The sequence below is a fragment of the Rhamphochromis longiceps genome, linkage group LG17, assembly GCF_057381845.1.
Source record: "Rhamphochromis longiceps isolate RC_006_pf linkage group LG17, R_longiceps_female_GT1.1, whole genome shotgun sequence".
In the NCBI taxonomy this organism is placed as follows: Eukaryota; Metazoa; Chordata; class Actinopteri; order Cichliformes; family Cichlidae; genus Rhamphochromis; species Rhamphochromis longiceps.
The window spans coordinates 32,290,969-32,318,862 of NC_140573.1; the positions used below are offsets into that span (position 1 = coordinate 32,290,969).

A 27,894-nucleotide genomic window follows, 5' to 3' on the forward strand; every position below is an offset into this window, starting at 1 on the left:
AGCCCACAGCTCATTTGCAAGAAATTCTATTTAAGAGTTAATTTGAATTATCATTTGGTAACTGGCAAATCAGTTTTTTTCTAAACCTAAGTGGTTTTGCTCAACTTCCAGGGTGGGGTTCACCAGATTAAAGGGATTCTGAAGGGCAGTACAAAATTATAGGGGCTCTTCAACAATCTGATGCACTGCTTAATATTTCTGCTACTATCCCCTCTAAAAATCAGAAAACATATCTGAGTTAAACTGGCTCAATCTTTGCAAAAGACTTTCAGAAGACTTTTCTGCAAAGTGCTTCACCATCTAGTGCTCCTTAGTTTATGTCATTCCTGTTCGGACCACTTACATTTACACATGCCTACACAGAGTGAAAACATCAGCTTCGGTGTCAAACTGACCAAAGGTTTATGTCAAGAGTCATCACTGGTGCTGTGTCTCTCTGACCCAAAGCCTGCAGTTCATCTATTTTCTTCATTTTATCCAATTCAGGGTCATGGCAGGGCTGGGGCCCATCCCAGCTGTCAGAGGACGAGAGGCAGGGTACAGCCTGTACAGGTCTCCAGTGTGTCACAAGGTTAACACAGAGATGCTCACATTCACACCTACAGCCAACCTAACATGCATGTAATTGGACCGTGGGAGAAAGCCAGAGTACCTGTTAGTGACAAAGTAAGCATATGGCTATCTTTTCGTTAAAACATTTAGTAAATTATCAATTACTAAACACAATTTACAATGGTGAAACAGCGCAGTGACCACCAGGAATAGACTCTCAGATAACGTTTCAACACTGAATAACTGTTGGCTGCTCATCTTTTCATGACATCTAGTGTTGCTTAAAAAATACTTCCAAAATAAAAGTAAAAGTTGTGTCAGTATCATAGACGCAAGTTTGCCATCAGTTCAAAATAGTTCTGAAAGTACCTCAACACTCTTGACAAACTTTCTAACAAGATAACGTTTGTGTTCAAGGATTCTTTTATAATAAATTTTTACTGATTACGGTGGCAGAAAGGAATATCTAAAAATATCTAAAACAATGTATAAACGTTTATGGTAACCTTTCATCCCGATGACCTAAGTGACTACATACCAATAATAATAAATTCATCATGATAGTTCAGATATGTTAAGTTCACCATGGGAAAATATGCTTCTATTTTCTTTATCACGATAACTAATCGGTAGTTCTTCCTCTATCTGACTGGACCACTGCAGTACTGGAAACTGAGTTATTATCGCAGCATAAAGAGCTCAGTTTTTCCCGACATACAGCAGCCCGGTTTGATCGTGTGAGATAATGATGCTGGGCTGCAGTTGAATGCAAAAGGCAAAACTGCAAAAGATTTAAAAAAAATGAAAAAAACATAACAAATCCTTGTTGGTTTAAATAAAGGTTTGAACACACATGCAGCAGTTTTGACTTGTTATTTAATCATCTCAGCCATAGCACTGAATTATTGAAGGTGATTATGTCCTGTGTAAATCACTGCTTGGAAGGATGACCCTGTCTCTATATTCTCATGTAGCTCACAGATGTGGACACAAGCATGTCGTATTCTTGAGCCACAGCCATCCTATGTAAAGTGTTGGGGGATAACTAGCAAGGTTGGATCTTTCTTTATTGTTTTTTATCTACTGTGTTTGTGTTTGCTGCTTGACATGTATGTCTTTAAAAAACAGAAAAGTTTAAAAAATGTTTAAAAGGTTTTTTGTTTTTCTTGGTTTTTAAATCAAATGTATCTAGGATTATTTCTTCAACTTGCAGTGACTGAAGACATGATACAAGGCCCAACATTAGCTGATTTTACCTTACTGTGGATGAATGTAGGTTTTAAAAAAGAATAATGCAAACTAACATAAAGGGATCACAAAGTTAATTGTGACTCGTATTATTTTTAAATGGCACTTTTCACGTTACAAAACACTGTTGAATGATTGGTTTCTGTTCATTTTATCACACCAAGAATTCAATTCCACCAATATTGAGCAACAACTGGTTTGGGTAACAGCTGACTGGCGCCTAATTGCCCAGATTTCCATCTATGTCAAGCACACTGATTGATGCCTTAGCTTCCTTAGCAGCTACTCTGCCCCTGTGGATTCTAATTAAAACACGTCTGGAAGAAATGCTTGATTAGTTTTTGCCCTTTTTTTAAATAAAGCAACAACTTTACCACCTGCAGCTAATCTGACTTCTCAAAAGATACCTTGATTCATCTGGATTTTCTTTAATTACGTTTATTGTCATTGAGTCTAACAAACCTAAAGCCAGTCTAAGCCTCCTTGTTAGTCCTGCATAGGAACTGAAGATTTTTTAAACCTGCTGTTGCATAGCTCCACTTCTACTTAAAAACCTCTGCTTACGTCTGTAAGTGAGAAACAACCTTAAAAACGTCAGTGCAGGGGTTTAGCAAATCGAGTCAAGTCATTACAGAGTGAGGTGAACTGGCAGATGGCCAACACCCCTGAGTAACAATTGCAAATCAATTAATATCCCCTAACGGATGTATCATGCCTCTAGCACAATGCCCACAGGGAAAATCAACTTGCTGATTACACAGCTAAAAACTGCTGCTGTAATAAGTGTGCATGCCTCTGTGTGTGAATACTTGTGCGCGTGTGCATCTCTACAATAACTAGAGATTCCACAGGTGTTTGTTTGTTTCCCAGCCCCGTCGGTCACACGTGCATTGCAGCAACAGGTCTGTATGTGCCTCAGTGCGAGAGTGCACTTTCACAACTCACTCAAAAGAGTCCTTAAAACTGAGATTATGCAGTAAAGATGATCATCAACTCTGAATTACAGGGTAGATCTAAAGATGCACGCTAATCGATGAAGGAAGGAGAATGTCAGATCTGGTGTTAGATGTCAGGAACTGTAAACTAAAGTTTCACATATCGACTGGTCTGAGACTTGTCTTTTCTTTCAGGTCCATCGATAAAGAGAAGAGAGGTCAGGGTTGGATGGAGAGGAGGGGCAGGAAGGGCTTAACTGTGGTTATTATTAAAACCGAACTGCTGTAACTTAGCCAAAGCATGATGTCTGTTATAGCTACACTGCATGAGGCTGCTGTCATCTTTCATGTGTAGAAAACTCGTTAAGTGGCCCCTAAAATATATCCACCTCCCTCCCCTCCACTTAACCCTTCTTAACAAATGAAAACTACAGATAAATATAGCACATAATTTAATATGGTTTCTATGACTTTGACCCATACATGCAAATGATTCATTCACCATTAAACAAAAAAACAAATGACTAGAGTAGAGCAGGATATAAAGAATGCTATCTCAGCGTCGATGTCTTTGTAATTCTTTAATAGCTGTCATGTAGCTGTCAATAGACCAATGAAGAATGAACTGTCCGTGGTGCTGAAACCACCACCCACATGTGCAGCCTGAGATAAGAATGCTAAATCCAAAAATAACAGGGCCCAAAAATTCACTTAGGTTTCTCTAATAGAGTTTAAAAGTCTTAATCTGACTCTTTTTTAAATGTTTGAACCTGAAAAGGTTGTTACAAGGTTTAACTTCACTTTTACAAGTGAAGTCATAAATCAATCTCCATTAGAAAAAGCTGACATGACTGTTAAACTGTGCTGTATCCATGTGCTGTTGACTTGTCCTAAAGTAAAATACATTTTGCAGAGTTCGCATGCTACACTTTTAGACAGCATTATGCACAGTGACCCACAAGATAACAAGTGACGCCTAATCGTGAAAAGAATCACATGTGTTAAACAGCAGTTTTCTTGATCTGCTTACTCTCACTTACACCCCATGGTGGTGATGGTATCCATTACTTGTTTGGATATCGTTTAAAGGGGACCCAAAAAAAATCTTTTCCGTTGATAATAATGGATTAAGAGGACATTGTGGCAATCAGGGCAACACTTGTCTTACAGACTGAACACACACCTGAACACACACATCATCGTGCTGTTCTGACTGTCATCAAACTAGCTTCTCAGGCTCCTGGGTAACATCCACCCTGTGGTGAGTTCCTCCTTGAAACAAACTGTTAGTGAAGGTGGCTCGCTGCGACACAGATGCACGCACGGATACACTTACATAGGCTACATACATACACACACACACACACATACACCGCCACCCCTCTCCTCATCCCCTGTTGCTATGGAACCTGTCGCCAAGGAAGAGGTATGTGGTTGTGCTGGAGGTGGTGGATGAAGTCGACGACGACCACGATGATGATGATGGTCAGGAGGGTGATAATAGTGATCGGATAAATAAGGGTTAGCTGAATTGTATGGTTCGGCTGGCCATAGGCGAATGCATTGCTGGGCTTTGCTCTCTGCAACGTGGGTGGAAGGAGCGACGCGTAATACTGCGCAATGCAAACAGAGCCTTTCCACTGACAGTACAACAGAGCACGGCACAGGATTTCAATCCACTCTTTGCCCGCGGATTCCCTTAAACACTTGAAAACTCCTTAAGGTTGAACTTTGGGTCGTGTTTTGTGCAAAACAATCTACTGTCCTCGCTGCCATCCCAAAAATAGCACACCATCAACCCAATTCTCAGCAGACAAATAAGTCCTACAGGCCCTCCTACTGCCACCTGTCATCTCTGCGATTTTCTCTCGTGCTGCCATCAAGGAGCTCTAAGAAAACTGAAAACTTGCTTTTAAAATGTGAAAAATAAAACTAGTGATTAGGAGAAAGGGGATCGATAGTGGTCGATCTCGTTGGCAAGCGCCTTACGCCGGGTTGTGAAGTATCGTCAACATTCTGTATCTGCAGTTTAGTGTAGTTGTGCAAAATGCTGTCAGATGTTTCTTGAACAATAATATACACCGCCTACAACTGCCTGTTGGCTAAATATGACCACTGCCCACCCATTGTGCCACAGAGCTCACAGAGTTCCGGCTTGTCAAACCGACAAGCGTGGACGAAATCAAGCAAGGGAAAAAGGCCTCATCCGTATCTGTTCGCGGCTACCTGCAGCCTTCTGTTGCGTGATCATGGCACAAGTTCACTTGCTGCACAAAGTGCTGTGGGCCTGCGGGGAAAGATCAAATAGACAAACTGCACACACAGAGGGGAAGTGGAGAAAAGAGAGCTGCATCTGTCCATCTGTTGAAAATGAGTGAAGAGCTACCACCCCCTTTTCCCCCTCCTTCCCTCCACCTCCTCCTTTCCCCATCCCATCCCCATTTCGAGACCACATCATAGGCTACCTACTCCCTCCCTCCCGCCCTCATGCACAGTTAGATGTTTGTTAGTTACAAATAAAAAAGGCACCACATACCTTGATGGTTCTCAAGGGTGTCCTCCGGGATGTACATGTTTTTGCTTTCATTTACCATAAATGTAGTCCGGCGTTATCCCTATAGGTAAATGGAAGAGAGAGAGGGAAAAAAGCTGGAGAGGAAAATAACAAGAAGGGGGGAAAGCCCCCAAAAAATAAAGAAATTAAAGAAGAGGGGAGGAAAGAAGAAATAACTGTCTGACACGGACAGTTTTGGGTATTCCGTTGTTTTTGTTTATGGGGAGGGTTTCTTCCGATGGAGTGAATATTACCTAATCCCCATGATGGAGGTGAAGGCGAGAAAAAAGAGGGAGCTTTCGGCGGAACCGGCTGGGAAAACGCACCGGTGCATCCCTCGGTACATCCGGGCCCTAGGCAAGAAACATGAGACCAGCACCGCGTTCAATTCAATTCACACCTCTCTCTCTCTCTTTCTCTTTCTTCCTCCCCTCTCTCGTGTTTTTAATAAATGTATACAAAAAAGAAAGAAAGAAAGCAATTGAAAATGTTATAAAAAACGGGCGCTGTCAGTGACGGTCGCAATGGAAGTGCGCAAAAGACGCATTCGGGCGCATCTTCAACAGCGTGTCAAAATGTGAGAGAATGAAGCACGGGAGGTGGAAGTGATGGATGAAGAAAAGGAGGAGGAAGAGAAGAGGAGAAAAATTAGAAAACGAGAAGAGCGTAAATATTCCATCACGGGAAGCACGGGGTTAAATCTCCCAAAAGGTTGTCGGTTATTCCACGAATCTTTAGCTGAGTCCCCCCAAAAACAGAAGCCAGGCCGTCCTGTCTCATCCGGAGGCGGGTTTCTCTGTCTTGATCCAGTCCATGATGGTCCGGCAGTGTGTCTGTCAGTCAGTCTGTGTGCCTGTCTGCCTGTGTCTTACTGATTGGGAGTTAGAACTCTCTCTTCTCTCTGCCTCTGCTGCCTCTGCGGCTCAGCTCTGCAGTGATACCGAGAGAGAGTGAGAAAGAGAGCGAGAGAAAGAGAGAGAGCGAGAGGTAGCCCCCCTCCCAGTGCATGTAGACGCTTTGACTGTTTCCAGATGTGTGTGTGCCTGTGTGTGTGTGCCAGAGAGAGAGGGAGAGAGAGAGGAGAGAGCGAAAGAAGGAGGGAGACTGTATATGCAATAGTGTGGAACTGGCGGCTGGTATCCAGATGAGGATGAGGATGGTGAGGAGGAAGACAAAGATGATGATGATGAAGTGTGTGGGTGGTGAAAGGAGAGGAGGGCCCACAAAATGCAAAATATTTGGGAACAGAGGGCTCAATGAAAGAAAGGTGCTGAAACCTGTGAGAGTGTGTGTTGCAGACAGGAAGAGAGGGAGAGAGCACAGGGAAGAAGAAGAAGGGGAAAGTGTGCCTGCGTGTGTGTGAGAGAAGGGAAATAAAGCGGGATAATGATCCATGGCAGGCTTGAGCCCTACAAAGACTTTCATTTCTGCAGGAACAAACAGAGATCCGAGAAGTTATGTGTACATCTGATTTGTCCGTAGTGCCCACACATCTGGACTGTTTCAACCCCATTCTTTTCTTTGGCTAACGTTGTGTTTACACACACACCAAATATCTGGTTTTTCCAACTCTTTTATGACTCAAGCTCTGATCTTTTCATGGCTCTCTTAAGCAGGAAGAAACCGCAGGGAAGTTGATTTGTTAGATCCTCGGATGCTGTGTAAATGCAAACTCAAATCTCATAAAGTAGACGGGCTCAGGAAGGTCAATGCTCAAGGACTGACTGTGAACCTTTTTATCTAGAGGGCAATAAAATGATTTTGGGGGGGAATGTAATTATGTTTCTCTCTCATTCTCTTTCTTTCTCTGTCTCTCTCTCGCTCTCCTTTGCTATCAGGACAGTGAAGCAGGCTTTGACATTGTGCTCCATGGCCAGAAACAAATTTGTCCTGGCCCCTGAGGCACGCAAAGCCATTTTCTGGAGACATGGGCTCACTTTCTTAGGTAACACAACAAAGAATTGAAGCTCATTTGAGAGTAAAATGTCAAACAAAGTCAACAACATCAGCTCTTAACTAAATAGCTTCTGACCAGGCTTCCATGGCACAGAGTCAGCTTCGCTTATAGCTCACAGAGGCTTTGGGATAGAGCTTCTTGCGCAAATAACATGTCAGTTCTTAAATTGAGCTGGCTTCTTAAAAGCTGTCCACAGGCAGCTTGATATAAAAAAGATAAAACAAGCTATCTCAGGCTTATAAAGAACCTTGAGTGCCTTTATTTAGCGAATAAATTCAGAAGACAAAAAACTGCATCTGAACATTTCAAATTAGAGGATGATAATTAGACATCAAATGTGCACGAAGGCCTTATAGAAACCTCCACAAACATAATACTTAGGTTCAATAATACATCAGAAAGTACTGAAGGTACTCTTGATTCTATTCATGGCACTGGCCAGCCCATGTAATTGTTTCTTGACACTGAATACAAACTTCACAATGTGCAGGCCTCATGTCATTCTCACTGCAGGCTATAATCAGGAGGTGAATCTGATGACTCAACCCAGCCTGTATTCATTTGTTCAGTGCCATAGCACAAAATCACCACCCGCCCATTCTGTAATAGAATAAAGCTTTTTGTCTACATGTGTCACTGCAGACATAGTAAAGACAGGGAGAAGAGTGATAAACGATTCTATTGATGACATCTGACAACTGAATTGTGTTTTTTAGAGGAATATATAGTGTTTTGTGAATCATATGTTATATTAATATACTGTATTTTGACGGAAATTGCAGACTGTTGAATGCCTGCGCTGGTGAATGAAATGAAATAATACCAGAATTTATTACAGAGGTTATTATAAAATAGCATCTCAGCAGTGAGTAAGAACTTTGTCTGCAGAAAATATATGCCTCAGTTGACTGCAATATCACCATATTATTCAAAAGTTAATACTTATGTTTAAGTAGAAATTTAGAATTTTAACAATGAAGCTGGTCAAGGTGATGTGATTGGGTGGTTGCTCCTAGCCAACAGGCCAGCAACAGGGCCTCTCTAAAGAGTCACATGATAAAGATGCGATTCTAACTACTTTCACAGCTTTTTTAATTTATTTATTTATGTCTGTTGAGAGTTAGCAGGCTAGAAAGTTGTATTTATACCAGTTTATCCTCTTCCTATTATTTAAATATAACATAAATGTCAAATAAACGTTATGGAGAAAAATATCTGCCTCTGAAATTCTCAAGAAGGTAGAAATCACTACAAAACAGCAAATTCCCACTGCTGTAGATGGCTGCTTGAACATTACTGCACTGGTTGTGTCACAGATGGACTGTGAGATGCATCTTATTCTTCATTTTTGAGCCAGACCAGCTTCTGTTTGATTATGCTGGCCAGTGAATGGAAGACGGGAGGAAGGGAATGAGTGAGAGAAGGAAGAACGGATGGAGGGCAGGTCGTGGGAACAGACAATTCTGCCCAGGGGACGCACAAACACACATACACAAATGTCCTCAGTAATGCAGCCTGCACATGGAATACCAGTTCTATTTATGACTGTTCTATATTTGTGGGCCCAGGCCCTTTGTATGTGCAAATGTGTGTGCGAGTCTAAAGCCCAGTTGGTCTCTGGGAATCTCTGTACAGGCAAACATTCAAACGCTAGTATCCCATGTGGGAAACCAACAACCTGCTGGTCAATCAAAGGGGAATCCCCTGGTGAACAGAGAAAGATGCAAAACTTTGGATGAAAGTTTTTATTTTTATTACCAATCAAAAAATGTGTACTTTTAACATTGCCCCTTAAAAACAGAAAAAAAAGCATCTGGTTTATTATCTCTTAATAACATTAATTTTTTTTTATCTTAAAAAGAAAGAAAAGAAAATGGATACTGAGCTTGAGAGTCCCTTTCAGATAAACACAAACATTGGCCCCCTTTTCACTCATTTGTAGTCCATTCTTTGTACCAGACCATTTTCAGAGGAGTTGGGGTTTTTTTTGTTTGTTTAGTTTAAGTTACTTAAAGTTGACCTATGAATCATTCACGCAAAACTTAGAAAAAAAAAAAACATGCACCAAACTCAAGAGATGATCCAGTGCTGTGTTTACACATTCAGACCCCAAAGATAACAAGGCATAAAATAACCACTCTTTTTTTTTTTTTACCAACAAGGTGATTCCCAAGAGTTGTTAGCTAAACATTTGGTATATCCCAGTATGGTCTTTAACAAATATGTGGAAACAGGACACACAGAGGACACAACAAGTGGAAGAGCTAAAAATTATTTAAAAATGTATCTGAAAGTCATGTAAAAGAAAGAAATAGGGGGGAAAAACTCTGACACAAGACATGAAAGATGAAGAGCAACTTCGGGTTCTGTATCTTGCCCAAGGATATTTTGGCATGCAGACTGGAGAGACTAGTAGTATGACCTGCTCTGCCACTAAAGTATACCTGGACAGAAAAACAAGATGAAACACAATTAACACAGTCATGGACAAGTGCCCCAGAGCCTAGACTTCAACATTACTGAAGCATTGTGGGATCATCTGGACAAAAAACAAGAAGAAAACCAGCCAAAATCCCAAGAAGAGCCTTGGATTTCCTTCAAGAAGCCTGGAGAACTATTCCTGAAGACTACTTAAAGAAGATCTAAGAAAGCATGCCTAAGAAAGTTCAGGCTGTACTGGAGAATAAAGGTGCTCAAACACTTCCTTTAAAACTCATTTGAATTGTTCACACTGTTATTGCCGTACATACTATATTGCTATGTAAGTTTGCACCTGTTTCAGTAAATCACTGCACTAATTTTCATGGAAAAATATAAATAAATGAGTGGTGATTCAAGACTTTTGCATGGTACTGTATAAACTCAAGTTTTTATATTTAAAGTCTAATGAGGACCTAGAAGAAAAATGTAATGTCTACCAGTATCTAGATGTATGGCTGAAGATAGTCCCAGATTGAACAATGTAGGAAGGCTCATTCAGTCATTGTGGTCATTATCTCACCTACAAAGATATTCCCTTAAAGTAATAAATGATACAGTCACATGACAAAGAACGTTTTCACTGGACTCTATGCAGACTTGTGAAAAACAAAGTACGCTCTCATCTTGATGCATTCTCAATCATCCAGGTAAGTAAATCTCCAAAGGTTGATTCTGTTCATCTGGACGTAGCGTTTTCAGTGGGAGAACCGTTTCGACACTCATCAAAGTGACTTCTTCAGTCTCAGCTGGCTGCAGGTTTCCCCACTGCTTTCACGGGAATCAAGAAAATAAGTAGCAGCCAGCTTATACCAAAGCATTCTCGAGTCAAATGTGAGGCCATCAGTCTGACAGCTAAAGCTTGGCTGAAATCGGGTCGTGCAACAGGACGATGCCAAGTGCACCAGCAAATCTACAACAGAATGGCTGGAAAATAAAAGTATCTAGGTGTGGCAATGACCCAGCCGAAGTCCAGACTTCAGCCTGATTGAAATACTGTGGTGGGACCTTAAGACAGCTGTGCATAAACAAATGCCTGCAAACCTCAATGAAATGAAGCAACATTGTAAAGAAGCCAAAATTCTTCTACAATGATGTGAGAGCCTGTAAGGTCCTACAGGAAATGATTACAGGAGTTTTTGGTGCTGAAGGGGGTTCTACAAACTATTGAATAATAAGGTGTATTTATTTTTACATGAGTACTTTTAGTACTTTTAAATATGTACATATAACAGTGTTTTACATGATGTTACTATTTTTTTCTTTTCAGCACACATCAGTTTGCATTTCCTTTAATATATAAAATAATCTTTCAATGTGTCTAGTACAGTATAGCACAGTGGGCATATAGAAACACAACACCCCAGAAAACAATGCTTATCCAAATCTTGCTATTCCAACACTCTGTCCACCAGATAAATCCATGCATCATTTCTGCCTGGGAGCCAATCATGAGCATCTCATGGTGTGTCCCCACTAGTCCACCACTAAAGACATCTATTCAGTCTTGACTGATTATCGGCAGTATTGACCTGCTGATGGATAAGTCATTAGCCTCATCATTTACTAACTCACACCCTGAACAAACAGATAAATAACACTCCGACAGACGTGCATGTGCGCCTTGAAACACACACAGCACTAAATCTCTGACAAATAGGCTCATGCTAAATCACCAGGAGGTTATTTTCATCTTAATGGAGACATGCGTGTCTTGGCCTGACCTGGAAGTGTTTCATTCATATTTAAGAGAAGGATTTGTGTACAGCCTTGGCGTGGTGAACCCTTCACCTTAAAACATCTGAAGCAGATATTTTTATCCAGTGTTTCTTGGGCTGAGTGAATAGCTGAATGTTTTTCTTTTTTTTAATTGTTTTTCTCAAGGACACTCTGATACAGCTCTTGATTTTACAAGTCAGACTTGTGCCAGGTTTAATTACTGAAGCAACTGTTAGCGTACCACTGTTACACTAATGAGAAGAAGTGCCTATATAAAGCTAAACAGTAATTTAGTGATGAAGAGCTTCTCTGTGATTTCAAGTCAGAGCATTACGTCTTGTGCAATCACTATCAGAAGGAAGAAGAGGAATGAGACCGGGCTCATATGTTCACTTGAAGAGTTTGCTATGCCTGCTCAAGCACCCTTGAAACAGAACAGAATGTGTTGAACTGAATATAGAGAATCATTGTCAGGTGATATTGTCTGATATGGCAATTGCTGAGATGAATTTCAAGAACTTACAGTCCTGAAAGTCCTGTTCCTGTATCAGTTACTGTCCTGTCCTTGAGTATTAATTTCAGGCAGGATGTGTCTCATTTCTGAAGCCTAGAGCTGGTAGATAATGTAAACCAAAAAGAAGAAGAAACAGTTTGAAATGACCTAGGAATAAGGGGAAAAAGATTTTTGCATAACAGTGGGATAAAAAAAATGAAATCCTTTTAAAATGCCTGACAAATGTTCACTGTAACTGTCAACTTTGTAAAACTTCACTAAGTAGGCTATCTTAACTGGGTCCAACAAGACACTAAAAGACTTTCAAGAAAAGGCAGCCTTTGCCCTTCTTCTCTCCTCTTTATCACTCCTTATTGAGCACAAATGGCTGAAAAACTCCTGATGTGACTCAGAACCAGAAAAAAAATGCAATTAAGAAAAATCTATCTCGACACTGAGACAGAGGTTATTTTCTTATGAAACGGAAATCTTTTAAGATGGATAGATGTCCATTTTAGAATATAAGTGGTTTTGCTTTTGACTGCTTGTGTCTACTCTTCTTTTTATGTAGACAACAAGACATTAAATATATTTGCAATGTAAGCCTTCTTACAAATACGCCTGTTTGTATTCTTCCTTTGCATTTAGATCAAGTCCAGCTCTTGCGATGAAATGGGAAAGGATGGATGCCCGATTTAGCCATCCCTTTGGCGCCTCCTAGTGCATTTGAAGGGTGGTGTTAGAGAGGATATGGTGCCATCAGTAATCATCACTGAAATATACCCTACTTAACAGAAAGGTGAATGATAAAAGAGAAACGTCAGCTGCTTACTTTTAGGACACACACACAATTAATGTAGCATGAAACAAGATAGCTTTAAATTAAAAAAAAAAATACTAATGAACTCTCAGTGTACAGCAAAATATAATTTCTTTCTGTCACACACACACACACACACACACACACACACACACACACACACACACACACACTACATAACAATACCATTATTATATATAGACAATATAAATAATTTAGCAAGCCCTTTTGATATAACATTACCTCATCTGACGTCAGTATAGTCTGTACTGATGACAGAGATATAATTAAATGAATGCTACCTGCAGCTAGAGAGCATAATGTACATACTGATATAATCATGGACGGTTTGTATAAGGAAATATATAGGAAATTCAGTGCAGTTGACTGCAGGACAGCTCCATCGATTTCTCGACGTTGATTGTCAAGGCTGAAATCGGCAGCTGCTGCGCAACTACTCACGTCTTCGTTGTTTACAATCTCGGTGAAATATGGCCATTTTCAAACTCACTCGTAGCAGTTAGAGCTAGGGAGCGCTTGACTTAGTTTTTTAACTATCAATTTTTAACTTGAAAAATAGAATACTGTGCAGCCATCGATTTATCTCCCTTTTCCTTTCCGTTTGTTTGGATTTTACCTCTTCTTACTGTGAGTCGGTAGCCGTTAAAGCTAGTTGACAAGCTAGCGTCTCCATAGGGAACAATGACAGCGACTTCAGCAGGTAGCAGTAGCTCTCTTGCCGCTAAAGGACTGGATATAAGTCTGGCTGCTTTGCAGCGACAAGACCCATACATCAATAACATTGTGGACCTGGCGAGCCAAGTTGCCCTGTATACTTACAACAACAGGACAAATGAGTGGGTAAGCCGGAGGGTTGGTGAATGTATCATGTGCTAACTTAGCTTTGTCACTGCCCGTTCGGCGCGCTTTGACAGATTGAAACTAACTCAGCTTATAGGAGTAAGAGACTATTGTTATTAACGTTATTTTCCATAAAAATAAAAATTGTTGTTGCTATGTTATGTTTTACTTCACATTATATTTGGAGAGTTCCCTGAAATGTGCTATTTTGACTATTTCGTCACCTACAAAAAGTCGAAATACTGGACTTCTTTTTGAAAGAATAGCGAGCTGGTGCACAAGTTAATATCAACAGAGATAAGGTTGAGCAATTATGACATGGAGTTGCTTTAATGTTGTCTTATTTGTTTTAAGGAGAAGACAGAAGTGGAAGGTACTCTTTTTATATATACAAGGTAATGAAAATATTAACACTGTTAATCATTGTCATTTGTGACACATTTACTAAATTACAAACTGTTAAGCTGGCATGAACGGGACGTAACAAAACTGAACTGAGTTTGATAATATACAAAACTATAATAATATATAACGTGACCTCTACAAAAGCAAAAGTTTTGGCGGTGCAGCAATGCTCAGGGAAACTGCAAGGTTACCAAGAGAAAGCCTCTTTTCTTTTAACAGAACATAGCAGCACAGCTTAGGTTTGCAAAGCTGCATCTGAATAAACCACAAGAATCCTGTCCTTTTGAGAGATGAGGCAAAAGTGGAGATGCACAGAGCTGAGAAAACCAAACTCAGCATATCAGAACAAACGCATCATACCAGCTGCCGAGCACGGTGGTGGAGGGTTGATGATTTAGGCTTGTTTTGCAGTGACAGGACCTGGATACCTTGTCGTAATTGAGCCCACCATGAGGATCAGATCTGGGGCCATCTGTTTGACATCTAATGCTTGGCTGAAATTGGGTCACGCAAGATGACAATAATCCCAAGCATAGCAGTAAATCTGCAACAGAATGACTGAAAAAGAAACTAATGAAGATGGTGCAGTGACCCAGTCAAAGTCCAGACCTCAACCTCAACATGACTGAAATTCTGTGGTGGAACCTTAAGAGAGCTGCACATAAATGAATGCCTGGAAACCTCAATGAAAAGAAGCTCCACTGTAAAGCAGAGTGGGCCAAAATTCCTCCACAATGATTTGAGAGACTGATAAAGTGAGACAGTGAAATTATTATTACTGCTGACAGTGGTTCTGCAAGCTACGTGACATACTTAGTTTTTCCACAGGACTACATAGAATATGACACTATATTCTGCTGTCTTCAAATTTCAGGTTGGCCTCTCCTAGGCATGGTTTTACCATTATGAACCGGCTCAGCATGCAGAATCTGACAGAGCCACTCACCAAAGACCTGGACTTCCAGCTCCAGGACCCGTTCCTGCTTTACCGCAACGCACGATGTAAGGAGAAACTGACTGACTGAATACACTGCAGTGATTTAATGCCATGTGAACTGTGCTTTCTTACTGCTAGTGTTTTTACCATCACACCAAAAGGGGAAGTAAAGTATTTTACCTAAACTTCTGAAGATTAGTCAATTCAAAGACTATCAAAGACTCTGTATCGTTTGAAATGTTTACACTAAAAAAAGACAACTGCATCGATATCCACAAGATATCGATGTAAAAGATGATGACATGATAAAAGTGCCCAAAGAGTCCAGCATGCACTTCATTAAAGTAGGAACTAGTAATTCCATATAAGGAACTAAGCTAAGGTACTCCAGTGAATTTTATCAGGCTGACTCCGAGACCTACATATGGCTCCCACATACACAAACACATTGTTGAGTGTGGCTCTGGGACAAGAGTCTGACAGCACTACAAAATCAGCCAGCGGAGATTAGATACGCTGCAACTGTCACTGATAATCTAAACACACATACATACACTCAGAAGTCGCTGGCACACACAGACCTCCCTCCCTGCCTCGGTCTCCCTCCATCAGGCTTAGTAAATGGCAGGTGGAATGCTGTGTTTAGATACCACTGAATTCCTTGTGCCTGCTTTGATCCTCTTACTGTAGTGCTTCATTTTTCTTACTGACACAAAGCCATTATTAAACATCCTGAAGGCTCAGAGCAATGATGCGTCTGGCATAAACTTTGCTCAGTGACCTCATTACACCTTTTGCACCAGCCTTAAATGCACTCGGGGTGCATTAAAGATGATCTGTGATAACGCTGGCCTGTGGTCAGAGCATCAGTAATGGAGAATGAATCTAAAGTGAGCTAACAAGCTTATCCATGGAAGGAGCAAACTTTAACAGCATATAAAACTAGTAATCAAAACACAGTTAATGATGGTTTCCTCTGATAAAATGCAATTATGGGGAGGAGTTATGACTCAAAGAGTCGGTGGTTACATGGCAAACCTAATGGTCTACCCTAATGACTCTATTTGATTACGATGATTGAATAAAGATGATAAAACATCAGAAAAGGAGCTATGCAAAACAATAGTAGCAGAAACAAACAATGGTATTAAAACAACCACACAAACTGCACCTCAGATGCTGTGAAAAACATCTCAAGTTCAGCATGACTAAGCCAACATTCACTGAGCGGTTCCAGGATGATGGTGTTTGTGTGGTGTCCTTCCAGAAAACTGCATAAACAGGGCCAAAATTTATATTGCTGTAAATGGTTCTTCATTGTCTGAATCATAAGCTGCTGGTAATGCTGCCAGTCCTAATGCGCCATGACCTCTGTGTGGACGGGGCCGTGGAATCTTATCATTAGATAAACATGTTGCTCTCAGCGCTGCTGTAACTTCCTGGAATGACCGTTGGCACAAAGTGGCAACCAATGCTAAAAATAAAGCACGGAGATATACCAAAGAACAAGGCAATATTTAGGGAGGAGATATTTGCCCAAAGCAAGGCATTATTTATCCAGGCACATATCTTAGTCTACATGATTAAAAGGAAGACTATTTAGAGTCCTGTCTAGCATCTGCACTTGTAATGTTCAGTTGCCCCGTTATTCACATACAGCTGTTCAGCTGATTTTTGTGAATTTTGGTTGTTGCTGATGAGCAATATAGAGCTAAAACTTGTATGATCTAATTTTTATGATTTTGACAAATTTTCGAATCTTTCTTGCAGCTTTGGTTAGAACTCATTATCAGTCCAGCAGTAAATTGTATTGTTTTTTCTTGCACTATACTATCTGTACCCTGGTAACAAAAATCTGCCTTTTTATTATCATGCATAAGCATGTCAAATGGACTCACAAATTTGACTTACCAGAGTCGCGCTTTAATGACTTTTTGTGGCAGTGGTTAACAAATGAATGAGGATTAGGTGATGAGAAGTTAACAGACTTCTGTTTCAACACAGTGGGTGGAAAAACATCAGTGAGGTAATAAGATGAATCGATGTGCGGTTAAAATGATATGATAATGACAGTTGACACACCCTGACTTCTGTGCTTTTTACTCTTTCTCTTCAGTTGCACAGATGCTTTCATGCAATGTGGACTTCTAGTGTATTACAAATCGATGTACTGTGATAGCATAGCATAGCATCTTTATTTATAACGCACTTTACATCCAACAATGTTGACCAAAGTGCTACAAATAAAACAGGTAAAAGGTCGTGAGCATCATCCTAATCAGTCATTTCCACCCCTAATATCAGCACTTAGATTTAACACTGATGTGGGTCGGATCGTCTGGTATGTAATCCACTGGTATGTCTGGTATGTCATATATCTAAGAAGTACATCAATGGCTATATGGAGATTCTTACCTCCAGGTGGGATGTATCGATATCCCAGGTCTCTCTCTGTCACCAGCAATCCTCTAAATCTGACTTCGGGTTCCTCCTGCAGCCTCTCATGTTTAGGTTTCCTCTCAAACAGGCCCCTCAGCATGATCTCTCAGTGTTCTCACAGTCCGATGATGATATTACCTCTTTCTGTCTCCACAACGTAAAAATTGCTCAGAACTGATATTAAAAAGCAGTGCCAGTAATTACTTATCTGGCCAATAGATGCCAAACGCGATGCTCCGCTTCCTTTTTCTTCTTTAGGACCACAGATCTACTGATGGCGCTGTGTAAATATCAGGTTGTACACATACAGGTTTCCCAGTAGTTCTTTATTATGAGGGTTTCAGATGCAGAAGAGCAATTTGAACATCCTTGCAGTTAAGTCTCAAGAGGAAGGTGTAACAGAAGTGGTATACGAGACTTTACTAGCTGTGAATGTCAATATTTACTCCTCCTCCAGTTTTCCCTGAAATGTCCTCTCATGCAACAGCATCAGTTTGCTTTACTTCAGGAGCACGTAATTCCTGAAAAACCTCCAGGAAACTAAACGCTGGCGAAAAGGATGTTATTACTCTTCCTCATGACTGATACTATGAACTTCCTTCACAAAGGTGATCTCATACTGCAGTGAAAGTGTACCAAATTTATCTTGGTCATCACTTCTGCTTGTAAATTTGGCTGAATTTATGACTCTACTAAAGGTAAACAGTCTCACAGTAACAGAGTAACTGAAATGTCAACTTTAAGCGTTGTTTCTCAAACATAAAACACAAGACTTTTTTTTTTTTAAAGTGTCCCGTTGAAGAGTTTCTAAAGGCTGGTGCTTTCTGATGGGCTGCTATATCGTAGGCGCAGAGGGTTTCAAAGGACCACACAGGTTCAGTTGTGAATCACTTACAGGCTTTGCTGGGTTTCCAATATATTTTGTTCAAACCGTAACAGACAGGCTGTGTCTGTGGTGGTTTTTGAAGCTGTCACTCTTCCTGATATCAGTCTCAAGCTTAAGTTGTAGTCCTGCTGAAGTTGTCGTCCCACGTGGCCGTTCAGTGGAGTTCCCGGTCGAGTTGGTTTGGTACTTTGCTCGAGGCATACATTTCAAAAACCCCTCTGTCTTTCTCTTTCAATTTCCAGTGTCGAGTGGAGCTCTCTCTTTCTCCCTCTCGAATTTGTAACCTTATGGCCACAACCACTTTTCGGCTCTCTCGCTCGCTCTCTCTCTGTATCGCTCTATCGCCCTCACTCTTTTTTTCTCTTTCCTATCTTGTTGATATAGTTTCTACAGGTCCTGTTGGTGTGGAAGTCTTCTATTTTAAAAGCACATGCACATCTTTTATCTTATCTTCTTCTCCCTTTCTTTGAGACTGAGAGAGAGCAACATGCTGGCCAAATGGAGTGTCTAATGTCTGAAATGTCACAGGTTCTTTTTAGTATTCACTGACATGTTTCTATTTTGATGTGCTTAACGATCTCCCCTGTAACACACTTCACTTCTTTCCATTCATCTTGCTCATTTTTCCTCCATTTTCCAGCTGTCAGACTTTCACCGTGTCTCTCTCCGTCTGTCAAATAGTCTCATCCCCTGTGAGCACACTGAGCACTAAGTGGCTCTGGCTCCACCAGTCAGCCTCCCACTGCAGTTACTTATTTGGTCCTGGGCTTATTTTCCCAGGCTCAACTGAACTCTCTGTGTACGTATGTGTCTCAGCCTCTCCCTCTCTGTCTGTTCCCCCCATCCACTTTGACCTCGATGCCTTACCCAGCCCCATTTGTAGCCAAGTGGGTGTGTATTTTTGTTCATGTCTGTGTGTGTGTGTGTGGGAATGTGTCTTGTATTCAATTGGATTACATAAGAACTTAGTCATGGTATAGACCCCACTGATTGTTCTTTTTTTTTTTTTTTACCTTATTTACTTATCTTTGCGTTACTTAAGTTTTTCTCTGTACTTAATTTACTCTCATATATTTTACTCTTTGCCTCTTTTCTTTTTGGGGATTGGGATCTTCCCCAGACATCAACAAACAGCAGCAAAGTTGTTTTTGTCTTGGGCAGAGTAGCACCATGAGTATTGCTAGAGCCCTCCACTCACATGTCTTCTCATTTGATAAACTTGTCATGCAGGTTGAACATCCAAGTTGATAAAGGAAAAAGTTCAACGACTTCAGGATCTGGGCTTCTTTAGAACATCACGGGAAATAAATTTTTTCCATGCAAAATTCTAAGCCCTTCCTTAGTGGCTGCAATTAAGTGGTTATGCAACAACGATAAATTTTTCAAAAGAAAGCACAAATGCAAACAGTAAAATTAATCACTTTGTAAAATAGTTCATCCCATCTACAAAACTGGGCAAGTGTCTTTTCCCTCCCTTGCTGACCGTGTTTACGTAGATCAGGGCACTCCTGGGGCCCATGTTTCATTGTATAATTGCATCGCTGGCTTTTGTTCCTATTGGCTTGGCTGGGAAATGACTCATTTTAAACCCTGGGGTTATACTCACCAGGGCTAATAATAAACAGTTTATCTATCTGTTAGGTCTGCACTGACGTCATTGCAGCAAAATTGTGCTACAGCATGGCTACACATTCATTCAATTGTCTGGGAAACTCATTTTGTTGTCTGCTGACCTGGACTGAGCAGACAGTTTTATTATTACACCAAGCTAACTAGATTTTCAACAGGGTCATTACTGCAAATAATTTGCTGGATTTTTGTTAATGTAATGTGCTCAAAAGTTCAATTCTGTCTTCTTCCCCAGTGGCAATCCATGGGATTTGGTTCTATGATAAGGAGGACTGTCAGCGCATCGCCCAGAGGATGAAGATGTAAGTAACTGTAATTGGATGATCTTCAAAACAAGATTTGGTGTGCTTAAAAATGACTAATGAGTTATGGACCAGCTGCCAAAGCTTGACAGAAGACTCTTTTATTCATGTGTGCAGTCTGACCCAGCAGGAGCAGGTCCTGGCTCAGTCCCAGGGTGGTTGGTTATCCCCAGGAGAAGTAAGAGCAGGGGGAGGGGGAAAAGGTGAAGCAAAGGGAGTGGACATCATCCAGATGTTAACCAAAGCCCGCACAGAGTATGATAAGGTATGTGCACACTGTAGGATTTTGAAGAGAATAAAACAATTAGAACAACACAGATTAAAATGCTGGGAATAGCTAAGCCCTAATAATCTTTGCATTTACATTTGTTCATTTAGACCTATAGGATGCAGGGAGTATTTTCTAGGATCCTCAGTTAGTCACTTATAGTAATCTACTTTTTTGGCAATTTTTGTGATATAGTTTTTATGTATTTATTTACTTATTTTGTTAATTGTCTGTCCTTTGTCTATTCTCTCTGTGCACCTGTCTTAGGAAAAATCAACCTCAGAGCCAAAGGAGATTGGTGGCAGCAGTGTTCTTTATGGAAACCCCCACCTGATTAAACCAATACCCGTTAAACCAAACACTCAGGTAGAACACCCAGTTTAACCCTGTTAAAATCACATTTTTCATGTACAAAAGAGAGTTTGTAATGGTTTTCTTCCATTGTTGTGTATAAAACCCTGCTAGTGTTGTTTCTGTTTGTGCCTCTAACTCATCATCTTTCTTATTCTACTGTGCTTCTCTCATCTAGGACAATGAAGGTGCTGAGCCCAAGTCTCTTTCTTTGGCTACTCTGTTTGGCTCTCAGCAACGTTCAACTAAACCTGACTCTGACCCTTTTGCAAATGCTCCAGCACTGGGATCATCAGCGGGAAAAGTATCTCGCCCGCCTGTAGCTCGCACACTCACCTACGATGATACAGTGAACTCTGGCAGAAATGTGGCCTCTGATGGAGGAATCAAGGCTGTGGAAGATGGAGCAAATGTTGTTTCTGGCTTGTTGCAGAGTCCCTCAAGCGCTCACCAGCAGCAGCACTGCCCGGCCATCGCAAAGCTCATGCAGGGACAGAGAGGTGTCGGGACTGTGGGAGGGGTGCTTCAGACCGTGTCCGAGTCCCCCGAGAACCGGCTGTGTGACAACGGGGTGCCGCTGGAGCATCACCACCACCACCATCATCTTTACCACCATCAGCAACAACAACACCATCACCAGCATCAGCTTCATCCTGATCCAATCAGGAGACTTTTCCAAACCCAACCACCTCCTCTACCCACCACCTCTTTCTCCTCTGCGGCCCCTAATTGTTGCTCCAACCCTTCCTCTCTACAGCAGAACCCTCATCTCTCCTCCCAGCCTGTAATGGTGAATTCTGTGTCACGCTCTCACCTTCAAGCACAACAAAGCCAGCAGCTGTTTATCAGCTTGTCCAATTCTCAACCTGAAATTAAGCAAAACAGCCAGACTGCTCCAGCTGCACAGGGAACAGGTGGGAAAATCTTTTGTGTTAAGTGTTCACAAACAAACAAGCTAACCCTGTACTGAATCAGTGTGCTACATACATTTTTATAATTACAATGCTAATAAACTATGGGAAGAATAACTTTTCTATAGTTTTAATGGGATTCTCCTTGCTTTACCAGGTTTGTTGTCATCTCAGGTGACCAGTAATCAAGTCATTCAACCTTCACAAGGTATAGTATTCAAGTTTTTTATTGTTTGCAGTCGCTAACTAGCAGGGTTTTAGTGTTGTGCACAAACTTAAGCCGATCGTTACTGAAGCTCTAACCAGTTTTTCCAATAATTTGAAACTACATATAAACAGTAGTTAAATTAAGAAACTGCAGAGGAACTATTTTTTTTCCCAGTTACAAGACACATTATCTGTAGTAAGTTCCATTGCAGTGTTTCCCACAGGACTGGAGCTCATACATGTACATGCATGCACAATGCACGGAAATCCACACTTTTGGAAATGATTTACTGTAGAGTGCACTCACCAACCACTTCATTAGGTGCACCTGTTTAGCTGCTCATTAAAAGTAATTCTTGTTTTTGGTACCTTCGTGCTTTCTCGTCAGGATTGTCTCACGTGCCAGGTATGGTGTCACCTCATGAGCTCCTCCAAAAGCTCCAGTTGGTCCAGCAGGAGCAGAGCCTGGCCTCTAGTGAGCCACCTCGGATCTGTCCAGGACTGGCTCCTCGATTCCTGGGGCCAGCCCAAAACCAGGGTGCATGCGTGATTTTAGGCACAATTCCAAACCCAACTGTAGCCACTGCAGGTCAGAAAGCTGCGCTGCAGTTACAGGTAAAGCCCAGTGTAAACAGTTAGTAGTTGATTTTATCAATTATATAAACAGAGCAAATGGCAAATGCTAGTTAAATTGGTGACTTGATAGCTGCAACAGTACAGTGCTCCCTGTCTGTGTAGGTGATCTCGCCTCAGAGGATACCAGCCACTGTTGCCCCAAATCTGCTCCTTTCCCCGAGTATGTTCACTCAGACAAAGCCTAGCAGTGGGTTGTCTGCAGTTGGTCAGGAGAGCTCCCACACACCCTCAACTGTGCCCAGACCCCCTCTGCAGGAGGAGGTCAGAATCCTTTCCAGAAGTCAGCTTCAAGCCACACTGCTGCATCTGATACAGGTGATTATTCCTTAAAGTTTGTGGTCTATTATGGCTTCACAACGGGGCTCGCTGTCCAGTTGTTGTGCTCACGTTGTAGCCAAATCAGTGCAGTTGTTTTGTTTGCAAAGAGAAAAACAGAGAATAAGCAAAACCAAACACACACACTTGAGGATTTTGTATGAAGTTGCCTGCTTGTGTATTTCAGAACGACAGCTCATTCCTGGACTCCATCTATGAAGCCTATGCCAGCCGCTTTGCTAAGGACTCCAGCAACAAGTATTGATGCAGCTTCACACCCTCGTTCTACACACGCACCCTTCCCGGAGGCTACTTCTTACACCTCATATGGATGCACCACTTCCTATTCCAAATCACACACACACGTACTTAAACACACACTCTGTACCTCCTCTGCACTCTATCGTTAGGAAGCCTGACTCTGTTTGCTCCAAGCCAAGTCTCTTGTTGCACAAAGCTATCACAAGTAACATCATGTTCAAAAAAATTTTGGTTTAGTCTGTTGAATACAGATTTTACCTTTGACCTCACCCTTTGAGTCTTTAGCAAAAACAAAACATGCTGCAAACCTTCCAGTTTTCCAGGATGTTTCTGATACTCTTTCTTTTCCAGTAAGTGTAGCAATATTTCCTTTCAGTCAGTTGTCTCACACCAGCCAGCCTTTAACAAACAAGTCTTCCTAGTCTAGAGCTAAAAGACATCTTCAGATATTATTTTAATCTCTTATTATTTTACTTGGGCATAACAGGTTTGTGTATTTTACCACCAGCAGGTTTTTAAATCTGTTATTACATTGTCGTGATGACTTTTATTCCTATCCTTTTTAACAGACACGAGCAGTGATAAGTGTCTACATTGTAATTTTAGTTAACTAACTGTTGTCAGCTGGTGCATATTGAAGTGGACGAGCAAGCCTGCGGCATAACTTTATCCGGCAATCGCTGAAATTGTGAAGGAAAGAAAAGGGGTTTTTTTTGCAGCACTTTCTGAATATTATAATGTGTTTGAAGGAAAGGGAAAGGAAGGAAAACGTCAATGTCAGTCCAGCTTAAAAAGACAAGAAAATTACAGGAACCTGACAACCTGCACTACCTCACAGAGAACTAGTTTGGAGGTATACCTGTGTTTTAAATCAAGTGGCATAAAGGTGATTGGTTTACGTCGCATAGTAAGGAATTTGTGTTCGCTTTATGTAAAGAGATTTCAGAAAATTAAATATCACCTAAGCTGATAAACGGTTCTAAACAAATGAAGCCTAGAGTGGTCTATTAATATGATTTAATAATCTGAAGCTTAGAAAATTTGGTTAATTAAATCATCAACAGCAACATTGTTAATTGTTCAGGTTTGTTGTAGACCCGGTGGAGATTGAACATAAAATTTAAAAGGTTTTATTGCATTTGCACAATACTGTTAAACTACTTTTGCCACGTAAAGTGATATTTCTCATTCAGTTGTTTCTCATTCGGCACTTAAATTGCCTACATTTTTTCAGAGTCCGGGTTTTTAGTTGGTAATTAACGTGCGTGTTAAACTCATAGCCAGCCTGGACAGTAGCTACCAGGCAGAAACATCAGCAGCAGCAAAAGCAGAGAATATCATTCAGGAAAAAAAGAGGAAGATTTTATTCCCTATTTTTTTACTCAAGAAGAAAATTGTACAAATAACCAGCAAGTATTTAAAGGTATATCAGAATGTAAAGTTTAAGATTTTACAGCATATTGTCAGATGCTGTTTTAATTCAAAACTCATCTGTACTGTTTCTGTAACCAGAATATTAAAATGTTTCTATGGGCTTTTTTTTTTTTCTTTTTGGCTGGGATGTTTTCCCATTACATAAACTGGAATATATTTTTATTGGCTATTAAATGTTAAAAAAAAAAAAACTGTGTCTGTTGTTGTTTTTTTGTTGTCCTCATATATTTGTTGGGCACAACCTGAAGTAATTTCAGTAAATTTACGCTCAGCAGCCACTACATTAGGTGCTCTAGTTTAACTGCTTAGTAATGTAAATATCTAAATAGCCAATCACAAGGTGGGAACTGAATGCGTATTGCCATTTGGACATGGTCAAAAGGACTTTCTGAAGTTTAAATTGACCATGAGAATGAGGAAGAAAAGTTATTTAAGGTACATTTATTACAACCAAGCAGGATCCAATTTTGATGGTGGCTCAGCTCACTTTTCTATTTCATTACAAAAAAAGATGAGGGCAGATTAAAGTTGCCACCTCTACAGCCTACACTACAAATTCAAGTATAAACAACTATCTGACTGCACCATGAACCAATGTGTATAATAATTATAACCTCACAATACCCTGTTAGCAAATTTGTTTTATGTGAGATCATGCTTTAAACATAACCTCATCTCAAACTTTGTTCTAAATATGAGTTCGCTGTACTCAAATGGGCTCCACAGTCACCAGATCTCAGTCCAATAGAGCACCTTTGTGATATGTTAAGGCACATCTGAAGGCAAAGGGCGCAAGCTTTGTACAAGCAAGGTGTACCTAGTGAAGTGTATGGAACAGACCAACCTCGATCATACAGCGTGAGTTTTTTTAGTTATAAATTGCTCCCTGTTTTTGACGGTTAACTAAAGACACAGTAAAATACAGTTTAATAAGGTTTCTGGCATCAGCGTAATTTTAACTGGAACGCTGGAACATTTGGTCGCACTTTCAGGGCTTATGTATAAATCACGTCCACATCAGCACAGGAAGTACCCGCTTAATGGATGTTGTGTTTGTGAAACTGCTCTTGCCTTCAAATGGCAATTTGATCATTTCATGATACATAAACTCAGTGTCCCAAACACTCAAGACAAAAACCTGTGCAGGTTTCACAATGCCATAAGCCGTGTACATAGATGAGAAGTAGATTTCTTGTATAGAAATGCAAATGTAAACAAAATCAGCCTGCAGATTTGGATCATGTGATATGGCTAAAATCACCAGAACTGGCACCGAGTCTGCTTTCACAAGTGCTATTTACTGTCAGGAACGTCAAACATCACTTTTTACACAGTCTCATTGCGCTCTCCCTCCCAGTAGATTAGTGTGGGAAAACTAGGCTTCCTCTCCTCTCCCTTCCTGCTTCCTCTCCTCAGCCAGCCTTGTCATGGATTCTACTTACCATTAACTTCAGTAGCGGTGTAGCAGAGTTAAACTTTGATTCAAATAAAAGAGTTAATGGTGATCTTTGTGAATGTCAGGGTGGATGGATAATATTTTTAAGACTTTTTATGAGTACATTTTTATTAAGGGATGATGCCCATACATGCACACATATTCTTTTTTCTAAGACTCGGAGGTTCCAGACCATTGCTTTAGCTGATGGAGCTAAATGTAAGGGCTGACTATTAGCCCTGGCCTAGAGTAATCAATGACTTCTGGTGTGTGTGTGTGTGTGTGTGTGTGTGTGTGTGTGTGTGTGTGTGTGTGTGTGTGTGTGTGTGCCCTTGCCCAGAGAGGCGGAGTCTCTGATTTGTATAGGGACTCCAGATCACTTTTGTCAGTGCTGTATTCTCAAAAGGAAGATATTGTGCAGTGGTCTACTTTAAATTTCAAGAAAATATTCGTGTAATTCTTCTCACTTTCCTAGTCTCAGTCTTTCACTCTTCAAACACAGGCTGGGACAATAAGCCAACTCTGCAGGAGCACAGGTGAGTAATACTTTCTTTGGGGATATCTGCTCTAGTACCGTAGTGTTAGTAGAAGTGTGTTTAGCATGTAAATCATAAAGTAAGGATGCCAAGCTACATTTAAAATTGAGATTAGAAAAAAAAAGGAATTTTTTGATAGAAAAGTGCATTTTATAAGACCTTCAGATTCCTTTATTGTCACCTGCACAGATAAAAACAAGAATATGACATTTAAAACTGAGCCAGGAGCTAACTCGATTAGTTAACTAAAGAAGAACAAATGGTAGGTTCTCCAATAATAAAAGTCTCACTTAAATAATAAATATACACATATTCTCTCTGGTGTACACTTGTGTGCTGCCTAAATCCCTGCATGTCCGAACTGTGTGAACATGCAGTTAAATGCAGATAGTTGGCCTCTGCACACCACCACAGTGGACTTTAAATCAAAAAGCAAGATATGACTGAAGTGCAGACTTCCAGATTTAATTCAAGGAATTTATCAAAAGTATTGCATAAGCTGTTTAGGAATTTCAGATGTTTTTAAGCCCCTCCCCCATTTTCAGATACTCAAAAGAAATTGGACAACATAACATAAAAAGGATATTTTTAATATTGGAATGAAAAAAGTGAAGTGTCATCTGATCAGTTTTGCAGCATTTGTCTGAGCCTGAGCACAGAGTACAGCCCTGTATCCCTCAGAATTCATCTCGCTCCTTCTATCAGAAGTCACATCATCAATAAACACTGGCATCATTCAAAGCATGCCACTTCCACTAAAAATGATACTTTTCGGATTATGAGCTATTTCTCTTCTTTTTCATAATCTTCTCTCCCCATTATTCTGGTACAAGTGAATTGTGGATTCATCTGTCCAATTTCCTGAGCATGCTCACTTATAGGTTTTCTGGCAAAGACTAATTTAGCCTTCCTGTTCTTGAGTGTAACCAGTGATTTGCACCCTGTTGCAAACCACTCTATTTCTATTCATGAAGCCATCTCTCGATTGTAGACTCCGATTGTAGACTGATGATACACCCACCTCCTCAAAAGTGTGTTCTCGACTAGGTTAGCTGTTGTCCGATCATCCCCTTTAGTTTCAGAGCTTAGACTTCATCCCTAGCATCAGTGATCTGGGTCAGCTTGGGAGTAGGAGTCCCACAGCTGTTGTGCATTACTGGTGTGCGTGCGTGGTTGTACATGGTACTTACATGCTTGCCTGATTGCCTCTGTGTGATGGTGCATGTCGCTATCTAAACTGTTTGTTATCAATTTGATCCCTTCCTGCGTCCACCACAGCCATAATGCTTTATGTGCACTGCCAAATTGTTTTATAGCATTTTCAT

General features: G+C 40.7%; 2 protein-coding genes across 5 annotated transcripts in view; one reads left to right on the forward strand and one right to left on the reverse strand.

Moving 5' to 3' along the window:
• The window catches only part of cacna1c (calcium channel, voltage-dependent, L type, alpha 1C subunit), a 227,298-nt gene extending 207,161 nt beyond the window's left edge, over positions 1–20,137 (reverse strand). Inside the window, exon 1 of the mRNA XM_085386740.1 lies at positions 17,375–20,137. Within this exon, the coding sequence (XP_085242866.1) occupies positions 17,375–17,498 (124 nt within the window). The 5' untranslated portion in view covers positions 17,499–20,137. The remainder of the gene's footprint in view (positions 1–17,374) is intronic.
• On the forward strand, positions 13,212–24,762 carry dcp1b (decapping mRNA 1B). 4 transcript variants are annotated; one of them, XM_085386743.1, is made up of 12 exons: positions 13,212–13,617; positions 13,972–14,012; positions 14,897–15,024; positions 20,149–20,215; positions 20,333–20,480; positions 20,751–20,849; positions 21,013–21,138; positions 21,268–21,748; positions 21,903–21,953; positions 22,341–22,567; positions 22,691–22,903; positions 23,091–24,762. In XM_085386743.1, exons 1-12 carry the CDS (start codon positions 13,459–13,461, stop codon positions 23,166–23,168), a joined length of 1,818 nt encoding a protein of 605 aa, XP_085242869.1. In that variant the 5' UTR covers positions 13,212–13,458; the 3' UTR covers positions 23,169–24,762. The 4 variants fall into 4 exon arrangements, with proteins under 4 accessions (XP_085242869.1, XP_085242867.1, XP_085242868.1 ...); XM_085386741.1 differs by having other exon boundaries at positions 21,013–21,748; XM_085386742.1 differs by having other exon boundaries at positions 13,975–14,012; positions 21,013–21,748.
• Positions 24,763–27,894: the final 3,132 nt, after the last annotated feature.

Coding starts and splice junctions, on each gene's coding strand:
- dcp1b (XM_085386741.1), top strand. CDS start 13,459: ATGACAGCGACTTCAGCAGGTAGCAGTAGCTCTCTTGCCGCTAAAGGA. Junction 15,025..20,148: donor GCTTTACCGCAACGCACGAT/GTAAGGAGAAAC, acceptor CTTCTTCCCCAG/TGGCAATCCATGGGATTTGG. Junction 20,850..21,012: donor CCGTTAAACCAAACACTCAG/GTAGAACACCCA, acceptor TCTCTCATCTAG/GACAATGAAGGTGCTGAGCC.